Source organism: Lynx canadensis, chromosome C2 (genome assembly GCF_007474595.2).
Source record: "Lynx canadensis isolate LIC74 chromosome C2, mLynCan4.pri.v2, whole genome shotgun sequence".
NCBI classification, from domain to species: Eukaryota; Metazoa; Chordata; class Mammalia; order Carnivora; family Felidae; genus Lynx; species Lynx canadensis.
Window position 1 is genome coordinate 36,377,047 of NC_044311.2, and position 14,855 is coordinate 36,391,901.

General features: G+C 39.5%; 1 protein-coding gene across 1 annotated transcript in view; it reads left to right on the forward strand.

Annotated features, from left to right (window-relative positions):
• Nucleotides 1-328: 328 nt before the first annotated feature.
• The window catches only part of SLC25A36 (solute carrier family 25 member 36), a 37,005-nt gene continuing 22,478 nt past the window's right edge, over nucleotides 329-14,855 (forward strand). Inside the window, exons 1-2 of the mRNA XM_030329479.2 lie at nucleotides 329-501; nucleotides 14,433-14,597. Coding sequence (XP_030185339.1) covers nucleotides 461-501; nucleotides 14,433-14,597 — 206 coding nt within the window. The 5' untranslated portion in view covers nucleotides 329-460. The remainder of the gene's footprint in view (nucleotides 502-14,432; nucleotides 14,598-14,855) is intronic.

The following is a 14,855-nucleotide window of genomic DNA, read 5'->3' on the forward strand; positions in this document are numbered from 1 at the left end:
GATTAGGTGCAAAAGCACGGTGACCTACTACCCTAGGGACACGCTCTCCGCCCCGCCTCGAGGCCCTTCATTGAAAAAAAAAAGAAAAGAAAGAAACCTTGGCGATCACGTGAAACCGGCATGCCGGCCTCATGACGTCACGAAGCGCGGACCAATGGGAGCTTCTGTTTATGTCGGGGGTCATCAGAATATCAGAGCCCCCGCGCGCAGCCTCACCCCGCCGCTGCCGCGCCGCTCTCCGGCTCTGGTCGAGAGCGCCCAGCTGGAGCGGGAGGCGGCGCGGCTGCAGCGCCGCGGGGAGGGCCGTGCCGGTTGCCTTCTGCAGCCGCGTCTCCGCTAGCTGGCCCTGCGCCGCCCCTGGGGCACTGTGCAGCTTTAGTCCGGGACTGAAGCTGCCGGCCTTCGCGGGTGCCTGGATCCGCGTCCCGCCTCAGCGCCCGGAGGACATGCGGAAGAGAGAATGAGCCAGAGGGACACGCTGGTGCATCTGTTTGCCGGGGGGTACGGTCCACACTGGGCGTGCGGGCTGGGGCTGAGGGTGCTGGGCAGAAGGCCGTGGCCTGACACGCGGGCGACACGGGTGAGGGGGCTCCAACCCGCGGGGCCGAGAGGGTGAGACCCGGGCGGGGAGGGGTGAGGAGGCTTGAGCCGGGGGTGCTAAGGAGGTCGAGGTCGGACGGGGAGGGTTGGGGGCTGAAGCCGGGGCGGGGCGTGAGGCCTTAGGCCCGCGGAGCCGGGGCGAGGCTGGAGCGCGAGCCTGAGGAGCGGCGGGCGGGGCTGGGGGACTACGCGGGCCAGGGCCACGCGTTGCGGCCTATCCGGTGTCCGAGATGCGGGGCCGCGGAGAGGAACGTGGCTGCAGGCCTCACGGACGTTCCTAGGCCTGGGGGTACTGGGCGGAGGTGCCGAGGCCGAGGACAAAATGGGCGCCGGGGCCGCCTCCTCCCTCCCCCCGTGCCGCGCGTGCTGCGAGGCCTCCTCACGTCGCTCACGCAGCACCTCGGACCTCGGGTAGCTGTTTTCCCGGCCCACTCCGCGGGGGTGGGTCTTTGGGGGGCTTCCGGCACCCGCGGGGAGGCTTTGGTGTTCGCTCGCCCGCTGGAGCTGTAGGTGTCTCGCTCTCGGAAAATTTTCTGCCCGGGTTTCTCCAGGTTGCAAGATGCGGTGCAAAGCGTCAGTGCCTTTTGGGTCGGATTCTTTTTGTGAAAACCAACCCTCTTGCGCACCCGCTGCTTTTCGTCTGCTGAAAGGAGAAAGTCGGGGGTAGGGAGAGGTCAGATGCTTTGGCCATAGTTACTGTGTGTACCAGATTAGGACTCAGCCTAAAGTCTCAGTTCCCTGATTGCCAGCCTACATGCTACAGATACTTTGTTGAGCCAGTTTAGTCTCTTTTTTAGGTTTATTCCTTCCAAGTTATTTGGGGAATGCTAGAATTTTTTAAGTTTAAGAGTTACTTATCTGTGGGATCATGTTACTCCAAAAACAGCTTTGGTGAATTATGCTGAGGCTCTTTTCTGTCTGTATGACTATATAGTCTCATCCCCTTAAAGCGTACAGTTTGTTTTAAAATCGACCACTTTAAGACTTTATTGCCAATGATGGCAGTACTTTTCTTCTGTTGGCGTATTCACTCAACAAACTCACTGTGCACCACCAGCCATGGGCCAGTCACTGTTGTGGCATAAAAAAGTGTTTTTCTTGTAATCTGTGAGGCCAAGCTTAGGCGATGTATTTTCCACATTTCTGAGACTTTTACCAATGATCCATCTTTCTGATATGTTAACTAAATCTTAGCAAATGAAATCATTTTTTTTAAAAAACCATTAATCATGTAGGTAGGTGTTCTTGTAAAGGTATCTTGTTATGCAAACAATTGGGCTTCCTTGCGTAATTCTATCACAGGTAATACCTGAAAGTTAGGAGACTGCGCTATTTTGAGTGAAAAATGGACAAAACCTTTTTTCCATTATGTTATTTTAATAATGTCCATTATTTTAATTGCTTCATTTGTAACGTGAGGGAGGTGTACTATATGATCTCTAAGGCCCTTCCTAGGTCCTAACATTTCTACTACTCTACGTTCAAGATTCATGTATTAAGTTTTGTTAAAAGTGGGGCATGGTAACTTGAAGTGTTAGCTTGATTGCACTGACTTCCCAATTTGGATTAAGATCATTGGCCATTTTTTTGTTATGAATACATGTAAAGGCCCTCCTTGTTAGATTTTTTCCTAAAAGCAGAAATGGAGAGTGTTTGCAGCATCTAAACAATAGATTTAGGAGCCTCTCCTCCACAAAGAACCTAGCATTTGCAGGTTATTTGGAGCATTAAAAGGTACTGGGATGTAGGGCCTGATACAACGTAGGTGATCAGCCTTGTAAATTCCCTTCCTTTGTATCTCTTGACTTTACATTTATATGTGGTTGCATAATTTGTTGTCATAAAATCTGGTTTATCTTTTTTTTTTTTCTTGGTGTATCGTTTTCAGAGAAACATTAGAACTAGGAAGGATGGTAAAGATCATCTGGCTCATCCCCTTAAAAATGTGGAAAAATACTGAGGTGTATTGATTTACCCAAGGTCAAACAGCTTTCCATTCATGTAAAATGAGAGATAAATAATGTCTAACAGATCCTTCTATCTCTCTATTATATGAAGTCAATTTTATAGAATATTCTGGAAGTCTGTATGTTAAGCATTGTGGAAGTACACATTGGGTTGTGCCAGTAACGTTCTCAATTGGAGATGTTGAATTTTTTTATATATGAAAGTTGCTTACTTAGGCAATTGTTTTCAGGACATTCTTCATAGAAAACTAGATTTCATTATTTTTATCCTGATAGAATTACATTAATTAGGAATTAGGAAAGTTTTTTGTTTTTTTTTTTTTTACTTTAATAGTAATAAGCTGAAGAAAAGGAGAGAGATCTTTTTATGAGCTTTACACACAGGGATCATTTAGATTAAGTTCTAAAAACTCAATATATTTTAACAACTAAATAACCTTTCATAGTGGCATTTAATCTTAGGCAAAAATTGAGTATATGGCCTTTGCATCATTTCCCTTATAATTATAATTATGTTCAAGTATGTGTTTATTAGGATTTCAGAGCGATTTCAAATAGCCTAGTAGCTATGTTATTAAATCAGAAACATTCGCGACAGACCAGTGCTGGACCTTGGGTCTGGACCGGTGCTGGACCTGGTTTATCTTTAGGACACCCTTTGGTCCCATTTTGTATTTGCCAGAGTTAATCTTCAGAATTTATAAGGTCATTGGTTAGGTCAGGAAAGTTACGGAAGCAACTCGTGTTAACCTGCAAAAAGGATGTAGATAAGATTTATTTAAGCTGTACTTCTTAATTTTTTTTAATGTATATTTATTTTTGAGAGGCAGATAGACAGACAGACATGAGCAGGGGAGGGTCAGAGAGAGGAAGACACAGTCTGAAGCCAGCTCCAGGTTCTGAGCTGTCAGCACAGAGCCAGATGCAGGGCTCAAACTCACGAACGGTGAGATCATGACCTGAGCCCAAGTTGGATGCTTAACTGACTGAGCCACCCAGGAGCCCCTGAGCTGTACTTTTAATAACACTATAGGTATGTGAAGATATAAGCAGTATGATATATATTTTTAAATTCTTTAATAGAACTATTTATTGTCTGTTATTATGTCAGCTACGTATGTGCACCAAGAGGCACTTTGCTTTTTTATTTTGTTCTTTGAGAGAGATTGTCTCAGAAGGAATAAATCTTGGAAACTGTCCTTCCTAGATTTTTTTGATGTTATAGAATAATGAACTTGTATGCTGTTCAGCTGTCAAACTTGACTGTTCTTTGCTTGCTAATCAAAGCACTTAAAGCCAGTGAGCAAGTGGCTTTGAATTGTAACTTTGTCTTTTAACAGTAAAGCATCCAGTTTAGTACTTTATTACTAGTAGTAGCAAATCACATTGGTGATACCTTGCAACTGATCTTAACTCATTGGTCATGTCACTGGATCAGAGGGACTCAGGACCAGTTAGAAGGCAAAAAGAAAGTGAAAGCCTGCTTTAAGGCACTTGAAGTGGGAATGGTCAGGGGAAGTGTGAGAGGAAGTTTGGAATGCAGAACCAGAGAGACTTGAAGATAGCTGGATGTCAGAAAGCCTCTGTATGCCTTATACACTTTTCCAACTGATGATTGTTAGCCTTTAATATCTCATACAGAAGAGCTTCTTCACATGGTCTTTTTTTTTTTTAGTTGTGTATATTTAAGGTATACACCACAACATGATGATTTGATGTAAGTATACGTAGTGAAATGATAACCTCACATCTGATGCAGTTGCCATTTTTTGTATGTGAGACCATCTGAAATCTCTTAGCAAATTTCCAATATTCAGTACAGTAGTATTTTAATCATTATGTTGTACATTAGAACTTTAGACTTACTCATCCTACATAACTGCAATTTTGTACTGTTTGACTAATACCTTCCTATTTCTCACACCTCTTGCCTTTGTTAACTACCCTTCTATGGTTTTTGACTTCTATGTTGTTTGACTTTTTTAGATTTTACATATAAATGAGATCATGCAGTTTTTTTCTTTCTGTGCTGGCTTATTTCCCTAGTATAATGTCTTCCATGTTCCTCCATGTTGCAAACGGCAGGATCTTATGCATGGCCTTCTTGATCTTGGAGTCATCGCAGCCTCACTACATTATACATTTCTATTTTGCAAGTTTTTTTCTTTATTTAGTTTTTAAATGTTTATTTTGAGAGAGAGTGCACACACATGAGCAGGAGAGAGGGACAGAGAAGAGAGAATCCTAAAGAGGCTTTGCATTGTCAGTGCAGAGCCCCATGTGGGGCTGCAGGGCTTGAACTCAGGAACTGTGAGATCAGGACCTGAGTCAAAATCGAGAGTCGGACGCTTACTGAGACACCCAGGTGACCCTATCTTGCTAAAATTTTAAAGCATTATATTGGCTGTACAAATTAATATTCATGAGGAGTTTGCTCATTATAAATGGTAAAAAATACGTAAATCAGTATTCATTGCTAAGAAACTTTCTTTTTGGGAGACTAGAATAAAACAATTTTAAATGTTATTTTTATATAGAATATTTTAAAAATAATTTGTAGTCTTTTTCATTAATTGTTTTATAACTTGGTTGGCGTAATAAAATGTGCTATCCAAATCTTACAAATTAATAAATGAGACAGTATATATTTAATATATTTTAGTTGTACTCACATTTAAGTTGTGAAGCTGAATATGCATGCATTGTTCCTGCCCTCCAGCTATTAAGTTAGCATGCTGCTTTAATCTTGCAGTAAATTGACCAGTGCATAAAAAATACCTCTACCCCCAAGCACTTAAGACGTGTAATAATAACAATACAGAAGAACAGATTCTTCTCCTTATATCCTTCCTGGTTAAATTGCATCTAACTTAGTATAGAACAGCATGCTTCAAATTTATAGCAACCCATTAGTGGATTATGAAATCAATTTGGTTTATAACCAACATTTTAAAAAAAAAGATAAAAATTCTGCAAAATGTGCATGGGGATATATTGCATCTTGATGTAAAATACTCCTTCTGGATTTAAGTTAGAGATTTGAAAGGAAAAGAGCTGAACTAAGAATCAGGAGATTTGGGTTGTTCTTTAATTGACTGTGAACGTGGAGCAACTAATTTTCCCTTGGAAGATTTTTGTTTCCTCATCTGCAGAATAAGGAAGTTGGGCCAAATGCACTGTCTCCTACCTCTTAAATCCTGAGTTATCAAATGCTATAATGTTCATTCACTCATTCAGCATGAGTGCTTGCTATGTCGCAGGCATTAATAGAGATGTTGGGGTTATTAGTATTGGATATAAATTGCTGATTTCCTGATGCTTACGTTGTAGCATCAGGGAACACATCAGAAGATAAATAAAATATGTTAAGTGACAATATGGGCTGTAGAAAAGAGTAGTGCAGGGAAGGTGGATAAAGAGTCAGTGTAGGGGTTTGAGAGAGAGAGTGCAAGCAGGGGAGGGGCAGAGAGAGAGGGAGAAAGAATCCCAAGCAGGTTCTGCACTGACCACAGAGCCCAGTGTAGGGCCCGAACTCATGAACTGAACCGTGAGATTATGACCTGAGCTGAAGTTGGATGCTCAACCGGCTGAGCCATCCAGGCACCCCCAATGTGGGGGATTTTTTATATGGCAATCAGACAGGACATCACTGAGAAGTGACAACCGAGCAAAGATGAGGTGAGGTAGTAACCCATTCTCATATTTGAGGCAAAAATATGAAGATGAAACAGCAAGAACAGAGATCCTGAGGCAAGAGCATGGTTCATGTATTAAACTCTAATTAGAGTTAGAGCAGAAGCCAGTGGCTTAGACCAGGATGGACATGATGAGAAGTGGTCAAGATTCCCGATTTATTTAAAAAAATTTTTTTAATGTTTTTATTATTTATTTTTGAGAGCGTGAGAGAGAGCATGAGCAGGGGAGGGGCACAGAGAAAGGGGAGACACAGAATCTGAAGCAGCTCCAGGCTCTGAGCTGTCAGCACAGAGCCTGATGTGGAGCTTGAACTCAACCACCAGCTGTGAGATGTGACCTGAGCCAAAGTCGGCCACCTAACTGAGCCACCCAGCTGCCCCAAGATTCCAGATTTATTTTAGGGTACTGAGTCCAAGACACTTGCATACCATACACATCATTTTTTCATGGGGTCCAGTGAGTGGGTCCCAGAAACTTCAACCATATGCTCCAGTTAAAAACCGCTGCTGTTCCAAAAAAACAAATACTGCTAGAGTTTTGATTAAAATTATTTTAAAAATAAATGTACGCATATCGTGTTTTTTTAAGCTCCTTTAAGATTTTTATTAATCAGCATTCCCCATCTCCCCTCCCTCCACATTTCCTTCCTAGTGGGAACCTAGTATATGTCTTAGCTATGTGGAATTTTCTTCATACTTTCTGTTCTGGTAGATGAGGATTTAGTTATACCATTCTCTAATTCCCCTATCTTTCTATTCTCAGTAGATAGTTACATCACAGTTTTTTGGTTAAATCAATGGGCAGTGCTTACCTTATTGTGACACTATAAATATTGGTGATAGTAGGGCTCAGTTATTGACCTTTTCTTTCTTGAATAACTTCATTTTTCCTCCCTTGGAGTTAATAATCGCTGCACATTTAAAAATGCTTAGTGGGGCACCTGGGTGGGGTTAAATGTCCTATTTCGGCTCAGGTCATGATCTTATGGTTTGTGGGTTTGAGCCTTGCATCGGGCTGTGTGCTGATAGTTCAGAGCCTGGAGCCTGCGTTGTATTCTGTGTCTCCCTCCCTCTCTGCCTCATCCCTGCTTGCGTTCTGACTCTCTCTCAAAAATGAATAAATGGTAAAAAAATTTTTTAACAAAAAAATTAAAATGCTTAGTAATATGAGTACTTGAATATTTAGTTTTATATCATCAAGTATATTCATCTGTCAGTCTTTTTTTCCTGAAGTTCTTCATCCCTCTGAACTTTGTTACCCAAATCCTTTCTGGACTGGTTATTTTCTAATCCTGACATATCTTGGGATTCCTTTCTCCCTCTCCTGTGTTATTCATTCTGTTCCTAAATTCAATTCCCCAGCCCCCATTTTATTGAGATATAATTTGACGTAGAGTCTTGTATTGTTTTTAGGTATATTCCCTCCTCTTTTTTAGATTAAACCCTTAACTTGCAGAACACATTCTTTAGTAGCTGTGTAAGAAAGGGTACAAGGTAGGAAAATTCTTAAATATTTCTTTGTATGCAAGTGTATTTATTCTTTCTGCTTGACAGGTTTGGTACAGAATTCTAGAATAAGTGATCTGCAGTTGTTGGGAATTCTATTCTTTTTTTTTTTTTTATGTTACCTTTTATTCTTTGTGGAAGTTGATAATATCTTTGTTCCCAGCATTTTATTTTATTTTTTAAAGTTTATTTATTGATCTTATTTTGAGAGACTTAGCAAGCAGGGGAGGGGCAGAGAGAGAGAGCATCTCAAGCAGGGTCCAAGCTGTCAGCACGGAGCCCAACACAGACCTTGAACTCAAATCGTGAGGTCTTGACCTGAGCTGAAGTCTGACGCTTAACTGACTGAGCCACCCAGGCACCCCTTTGTTCCCAATATTTTAAAAGATTGTAGTAGTGCAACTTGGTGTGAGGTTTTTAAGTATCTATTGATTCTACCTGTGAAACCTGACCAAAGATTCTTTTAAGCTTTTTTTTAAAGTTTATTTATTTATTTTGAGAGAGAGAGAGAGAGACTATGAGCAGGGAAGGGGCAATGAGAGAGGGAAAGAGAGAATCTCAAACAGGATCCACACTGTCATTGTGAGTTCAACCTGGGGCTCCAGCCCGTGAACCTAGCAGTCATGACCTGAGCCAAAACCAAGAGTTGGATGCTTAACTGACTGAGCCACCCAGGCACCCTGACCTCAGAGATTCCTAAATTCATGTTCTTTAGAGATTTAAGCTTCTGCCTGGGAGCATAGTTTTACTGGTAACATGGTGGTGAGTGGGAGGGGTAGATCCCACTACGGTATCCCAACTTCACTATATAGCCTATCAGCCAGCCCTTCTATTTTCAGTTCTTTGCCTTACTTCCATCTTGAATACTTCATGCCCTTAATCTTTAGGCCTCTGAGATTCTGCAGGGCAAAACTGCTGCTTTCCTTTGGTATTTCCTTCTTTAAGCCTTTCTTCCTCTTTGTTAAGTCAGTTACCCCTTCTTACTTGTTTCATTGCTTGAAATCTTAGGTCTTGTTCATTTCTCCCCTAGTTCTCTGTCTTTGTGGCATATTTCTTTAGACAGTTGAGGTTTTTGACGTGGAGAAGAAATAGTCTATAGTTAATTCCTGTTGTCATAAGAAGAGATTTTATTTTTTTTAGTTTTTTTTAATGTTTATTTATTTTTGAAAGAGAGAGAGAGAGAGAGAGAGAGAGAGAGTGAGTGGGGGAGGGGCAGAGAGAGAGAGAGGGGGAGACACAGAATCAGAAGCTCCGAGTGATCACAGAGCCCAATGCGGGGCTTGAACTCGTGAACGGCAAGATCATGACCTGAGCTAAAGCCAAACGCCAAACCTAATGAGCCACCCAGGCGCCCCTCGTAAGTAGAGATTTTAAGTGTTTATTGACTCCAAGAGTTTTTTTCTGCATCGATTTTAATGATTTCAGCTTGGATAATAATTTTAAATGACTTTAAGATAAAAACAGCATGAGAGATACTGGAGTGTCACCCCTGTGCTTGCATACCTGTTGCATTTTGTAACGTAAAACTGCTTCAGGACAACCTGAGTGCTTGTGTGAACACCTACTTACATCACTCCCTAGCTCTGTACAATTTAGATCCTCATTACTTGTTGAATTATGTTTTTAGGAATTACAATATATATATATCTTGTCTGTGGTCTGGCCTTAAAGTATTTGTAATAGTTTCTGTTACAGAATTTTAGGTATTACTATCAGTAATAGATGCTGATAACTTCAGTAGGTAATATTTTTTTAGTATTTTCTATGTGCCATGTCATGAAATACTGTACATGGGTTATATCATATATCATTTTTACAAGAAGACTGTTTTCCCCCAGTAAACTGTTTTTTGTATGTATAATAGGTTTATTTTCTTGGAATCAGGAGTAGGGTAAGAATCATGGCCTATGTGCTACCTTGGCTTTTTGTTTTTATTTATTTTAATTTTTAAAAAATACTTTATTTTTAAGTAATCTTTACACTCAATGTGGGGCTTGAACCCATAACCTCGAGATCAAGATTCGCACACTCCACCGACTGAGCCAGCCAGGCACCCCTATATTTATTTATTTTAATTATAGAAGTAATTCATGTTCATTCTGAAACCCAAGAATACATTTTATGTTTTACAGAATATAAAACCAAAACCAATATGCATGATTATTAAAATTTGGGGCCTATTTCATTTTTATGTTCAATAAATTTACAAAGTAAATATACTAAGTAGTTAAAAAAATCCAGGTAACTTCACGTTAAAAACAGCTATGATGTACTCTAAGTAAACCACTATTGTAGTGTGAATATGGTGTTTTACTGCACAGGTTGTCTTCAATTCTGCAGCATATACTACAGCATGTACTGTGATGATTCACATTTCTTGCCACTTAGCCGTCACCAATGAACAGAAACAAACTTGTGGCTTCTGTTTAAGATTTTGCTTCTGGTCTTTTACGTAAAGTTGACCTTTGGGGCGCCTGGGTGGCTCAGTTGGTTGAGCATTCAACTTCAGCTCGGGTCATGACCTCACGGTTTGTGAGTTTGAGCCCCTCGTTGGGCTCTGTGCGCCGGCTCAGAGCCTGGAGCCTTCTTCGGATTCTGTGTGTCCCTCTCTCTCTGCCCCTCCCCCAGTCATGCTTTGTCTGTCTCTCTCTCTCTCACTCTGAAAAATAAATAAACATTAAAAAAAATTTTTTTAAAGTTGACCTTTGATCAACATTGATATGAACTTGCACAGGGTCCACTTACAGGCAGATTTTTTTGGGATAACTACAGTACAGTACTGCAAATGTATTTTTCTTATGATTTTCTTTAATTTTTTTTTTCAACGTTTATTTATTTTTGGGACAGAGAGAGACAGAGCATGAACGGGGGAGGGGCAGAGAGAGAGAGGGAGACACAGAATCGGAAGCAGGCTCCAGGCTCTGAGCCATCAGCCCAGAGCCTGACGCGGGGCTCGAACTCAACGGACCGCGAGATCGTGACCTGGCTGAAGTCGGACGCTTAACCGACTGCGCCACCCAGGCGCCCCTCTTATGATTTTCTTAATAACATTTTCTTTAGTTTTATTGTAAAAATACAGTATATAACACATACACAAAATATGTATTAATCAACTGTTTATGCTAGTGATAAGTCTTCCAGTCAACAGTAGGCTATTAGTAGTTAAGTTTTGAGGGAGTCAAAAGTTATGTGTGGATTTTTGACTGCATGGGGTGGGGGGGGGGGTTGGTGCCCCTAACCCCCATGGTATTTTATGAGTCAACTGTAATGAGGTTTTAAGCCTATTTCATAGCTGTTTAAAAATAATATCTGTTCCTTCTTTATTGAGTATAGAGTCTCCCTTGAGCTAGTTAATTTTGTTTCAAATCTCTTACAGCCCTACTATTTATCTAGTTGATGTGTTAATTTCTTACACCATAATTATGGTTTTGATCTTTTCTTTTTGGGGGTTTAATTTTTTAAATTTCCTATTTAAAGCTATAAGTGGAATTTTTAGGAGACATTAAGTTTATTATGATTAAGATTTTGACATAGTGTAATTGTATTCAATTGCAGGTAGTTCATATACTTAACTTTTTTTTTTTTTTTACTAGTTTTCACATATTCAGTTTTTTCATCAGATTTATCAAGGTATATATAATAAAACTCACCCTTTGTTAATTGCATGATTCAGTGAGTTTTAGCAAATGTATAAGGTACTGTAACTACTATAATCAAGCTATAGAACCTTTTTTAATCCCAAGAATTCCTCTGTGCCCTTTGCAGTTGGTTCTTCTCTCCTCCACTACCTCTTGGTAATCACTGATCTCATTTCTATTCTTCTAGTTTTGCCTTTTCCAAAAAGTTATAAAAAAGAAATGTCAAAAAATAAAAGCCTTTTGTCCCTGACTTTTTAAAGTTAGCATAATGCTTTTGAGATTGATCCATGTTGGTGCTTTTTATTGCAAGATAGTAATAATTCATTATACCGATACGCCATAACTTGTTTATCCTCCTTCAGTTGATAGGCATATTGGTTTTTTCCAGTTTCAGGTTATTAAGAGTACAGCTACCGTGGGGCTTCTGGCTGGTCAGTTGGGTAAGCATCTGACTCTTGATTTCCGCTCAGGTCATGATCCCATGGTTCGTGAGATTGAGCCCTACGTTGGGCTGCACACTGACAGTGCAGGGCCAGCCTTTAGTGATTTAGCCATTAATAAATAGATCTACATCTGTTATATGTCTGTTGTATCTCATTGTGATTCTAATTTGCATTTCCCTGATAAATGATTTTGAAAAACCTTTGTATGTTTATTTGCATCGATCTGGTGAAGCGTCTTTTCCAGTCTTTTGAGTTGTTTTTATCATTGAGTTGTGTTTCTGAATATAAGCACTTTATCAGATACGTGTTTTGCAAATACTTTTGCAAAATATTTGCAAAAGACAGACTGTTGCTTATCTCTTCATTTTTTCAATGTTTATGTATTTATTTTTGAGAGAGAGCAAGAGCAAGTGGGGGAGGGACAAAGAAAGAGAGGGAAACAGAATCCCAAGCAGGCTCTGCCCTGCCAGCAGAGCCTGACATAGGGCTTAAACTCACGAACCCGCAAATTCACGAACCGTGAGATCATGACCTGAGTCAAAATCAAGAGGCAGATGCTCATTAACTGACTTAGCCACCCAGTCATCCCTTGTCTGTTCATTTTCTTAACAGTTTCTTTAAAAGAGTGGGAATTTTTAATTTTGGTAGTCCAGTTTATCAATCTTTTTCTTCTAAAAAAAATTTTTTTAACGTTTATTTTGAGAGAGAGAGAGACACAGAGCAGGAATGGGGGAGGGGCAGAGAGAGGGGGAGATACAGAATCCGAAGCATGCTCTAGGCTCTGAGCTGTCAGCACAGCACAGAGCCATATGCAGGGCTTGAACCCACAAACTATAAGATCATGACCTGAGCCGAAGTCAGCCACTTAACCAACTGAGCCACCCAGGTGCCCCTATCAATTTTTTTCTTTTATGATTTATGCTTTTTTGTTGTTATCTAAGAAACCTGTGCCTAGCCCAAAGTGAAAAGAATTTTTCTCCAAGTGTTTTCTTCTGGAAGCTTTACAGTTCGATGTTTTACATCTAGGTCTATGATTCATTCTGAGTTAATTTTTTAAATATAGTATGAGGTAAGAGTCCAATTTTATTTTACATATGGATGTTCTCAAATTTTTAAGTTGTTGTATTTTTCACTTTTATCTCATAAAATTTGTTCTGGTTTTATTTCCTTGATGGCATGTACTATTACATCAATATAAAATGCCATATTTTCTTAAATTTTATTTGTAGTGATATTATTGCCCTACCTCTGTTTTTTATTATGTGTTATATATATGTATGTGTGAGTGTGTGTGTATATGTATATATATGGATAGATGGATGTAAATAAACATACAAAGGCTTTTCAGAGTCATTTATCAGGGAAATGTGAATTAAAATCACCATGAAAATATATATATATGTGTATATATGAAAATAAATATATATATATATTTAATTCTAGAGGTAGAATTGTTTAGTGTATTTCTGTGGTGGGCTGATTTTCTTTTTCTTCCTTCAATGCCCATTTTGGAGGTCCAGGTTACCTCTGATTTGGTCTGCTTTTCTCTTTGACTGCGGTAAGAGCTCTCCTGAGTGATTTTCATCTGGTTAAAAGCAATTCTCAGGGTTTCACTAAGTACTTATTGATGCTTTAATTATGTCCCACTCTTCCATTTAAAAAGAATAATTATTCATCCTATCTCAAATTCCTTTAAAAAGTTTAAATGATGTCATTTGTTAAGAGCTTTATTATTTATCCAGTTTTTATGTTTAAATTAGATTCTTATGTAAGCCTGCCTACCTGGTACAGATTTCTACATGTGGGCCTAAAATTACTGATTTTGAGATTCACATGTAATTTTTTTTGTAGATAAGACACCTCTGAATATTTGAATATTTAAAATAGGAAATGTATGATTAACCATCAATGGTTAATTTTTATTGCTCTGAAGACAATTTCTCCGAAGTTTTGAAAGATAGGATAGGAGTTTGAGAGAGAATACTCAAATAGTGATCTAGGTTTCAACAGAGCCACGAGTAATATTTGGGCAAGGAGCACCAAAGAAACCCTTAGAAAAGTATTTCAAACTATGATGTGACTTACCGGTAAATTTTAGTAACAATATCCACCATTGGGAGTCTTCTTTAATTATTTTTGCTAGGTAAATATTAAGTTCAGTTCTTTTTCTTTTTATTTTTTTTTTAAGTTTATTTTTGAGAGAGAGCACGCACATGCGCATGAGTAGGACAAGGGCAGAGGATGGAGAAAGAATCCCAAGCAGGCTACGCACTGTCTGTGCAGAGCCCCATGTGAGGTTCTATCCATGAGAGGCTTGAACTTAGGAACCATAAGGTCATGACCTGAGCCAAAATCAGGAGTGGGACACTTACCTGACTGAGCCACCCAAGTGCCCCTAACTCAGTTCTTTTTAGCTACTAATGGTGTTTATATGCAGTCAAATAAATGAAACATTAAAATAGTTTAATCTTCTAAAATAAAAAATCGTACATTTTAGTGCCTTGATGAAGCCCCCAGTTGCCCACTCATTTTACAGTCTAAATGTGTGCACTAAGTAGATTTGTTCTTTTCATTTTTTCCCAGATGTGGTGGTACAGTAGGAGCTATTCTGACATGTCCACTGGAAGTTGTAAAAACACGGCTGCAATCATCTTCTGTGACACTTTACATCTCTGAAGTTCAGTTGAACACCATGGCTGGAGCCAGTGTCAACCGAGTAGTGTCTCCTGGACCTCTCCATTGCCTAAAGTGAGAGCACAGTATTCGTGAATCTGTTTTTTTAGTCTGTTTACCTTAGTGATGCCCCTGTGTTTTGTTCATTTATATTCTGCCACATTTAAAAAGGTTTTTTACAAACTTAATAACAGAGCTACTCAATTATATTCATCAGAAATGATCATCCCTAATGGAGAAGAATAGTTAATTGGATAATATAAAATGTAATATTATTTCCAAATCATGTGTATTTGGAATATTTTTCTACATTTATCCTGGATTTATTTTCTA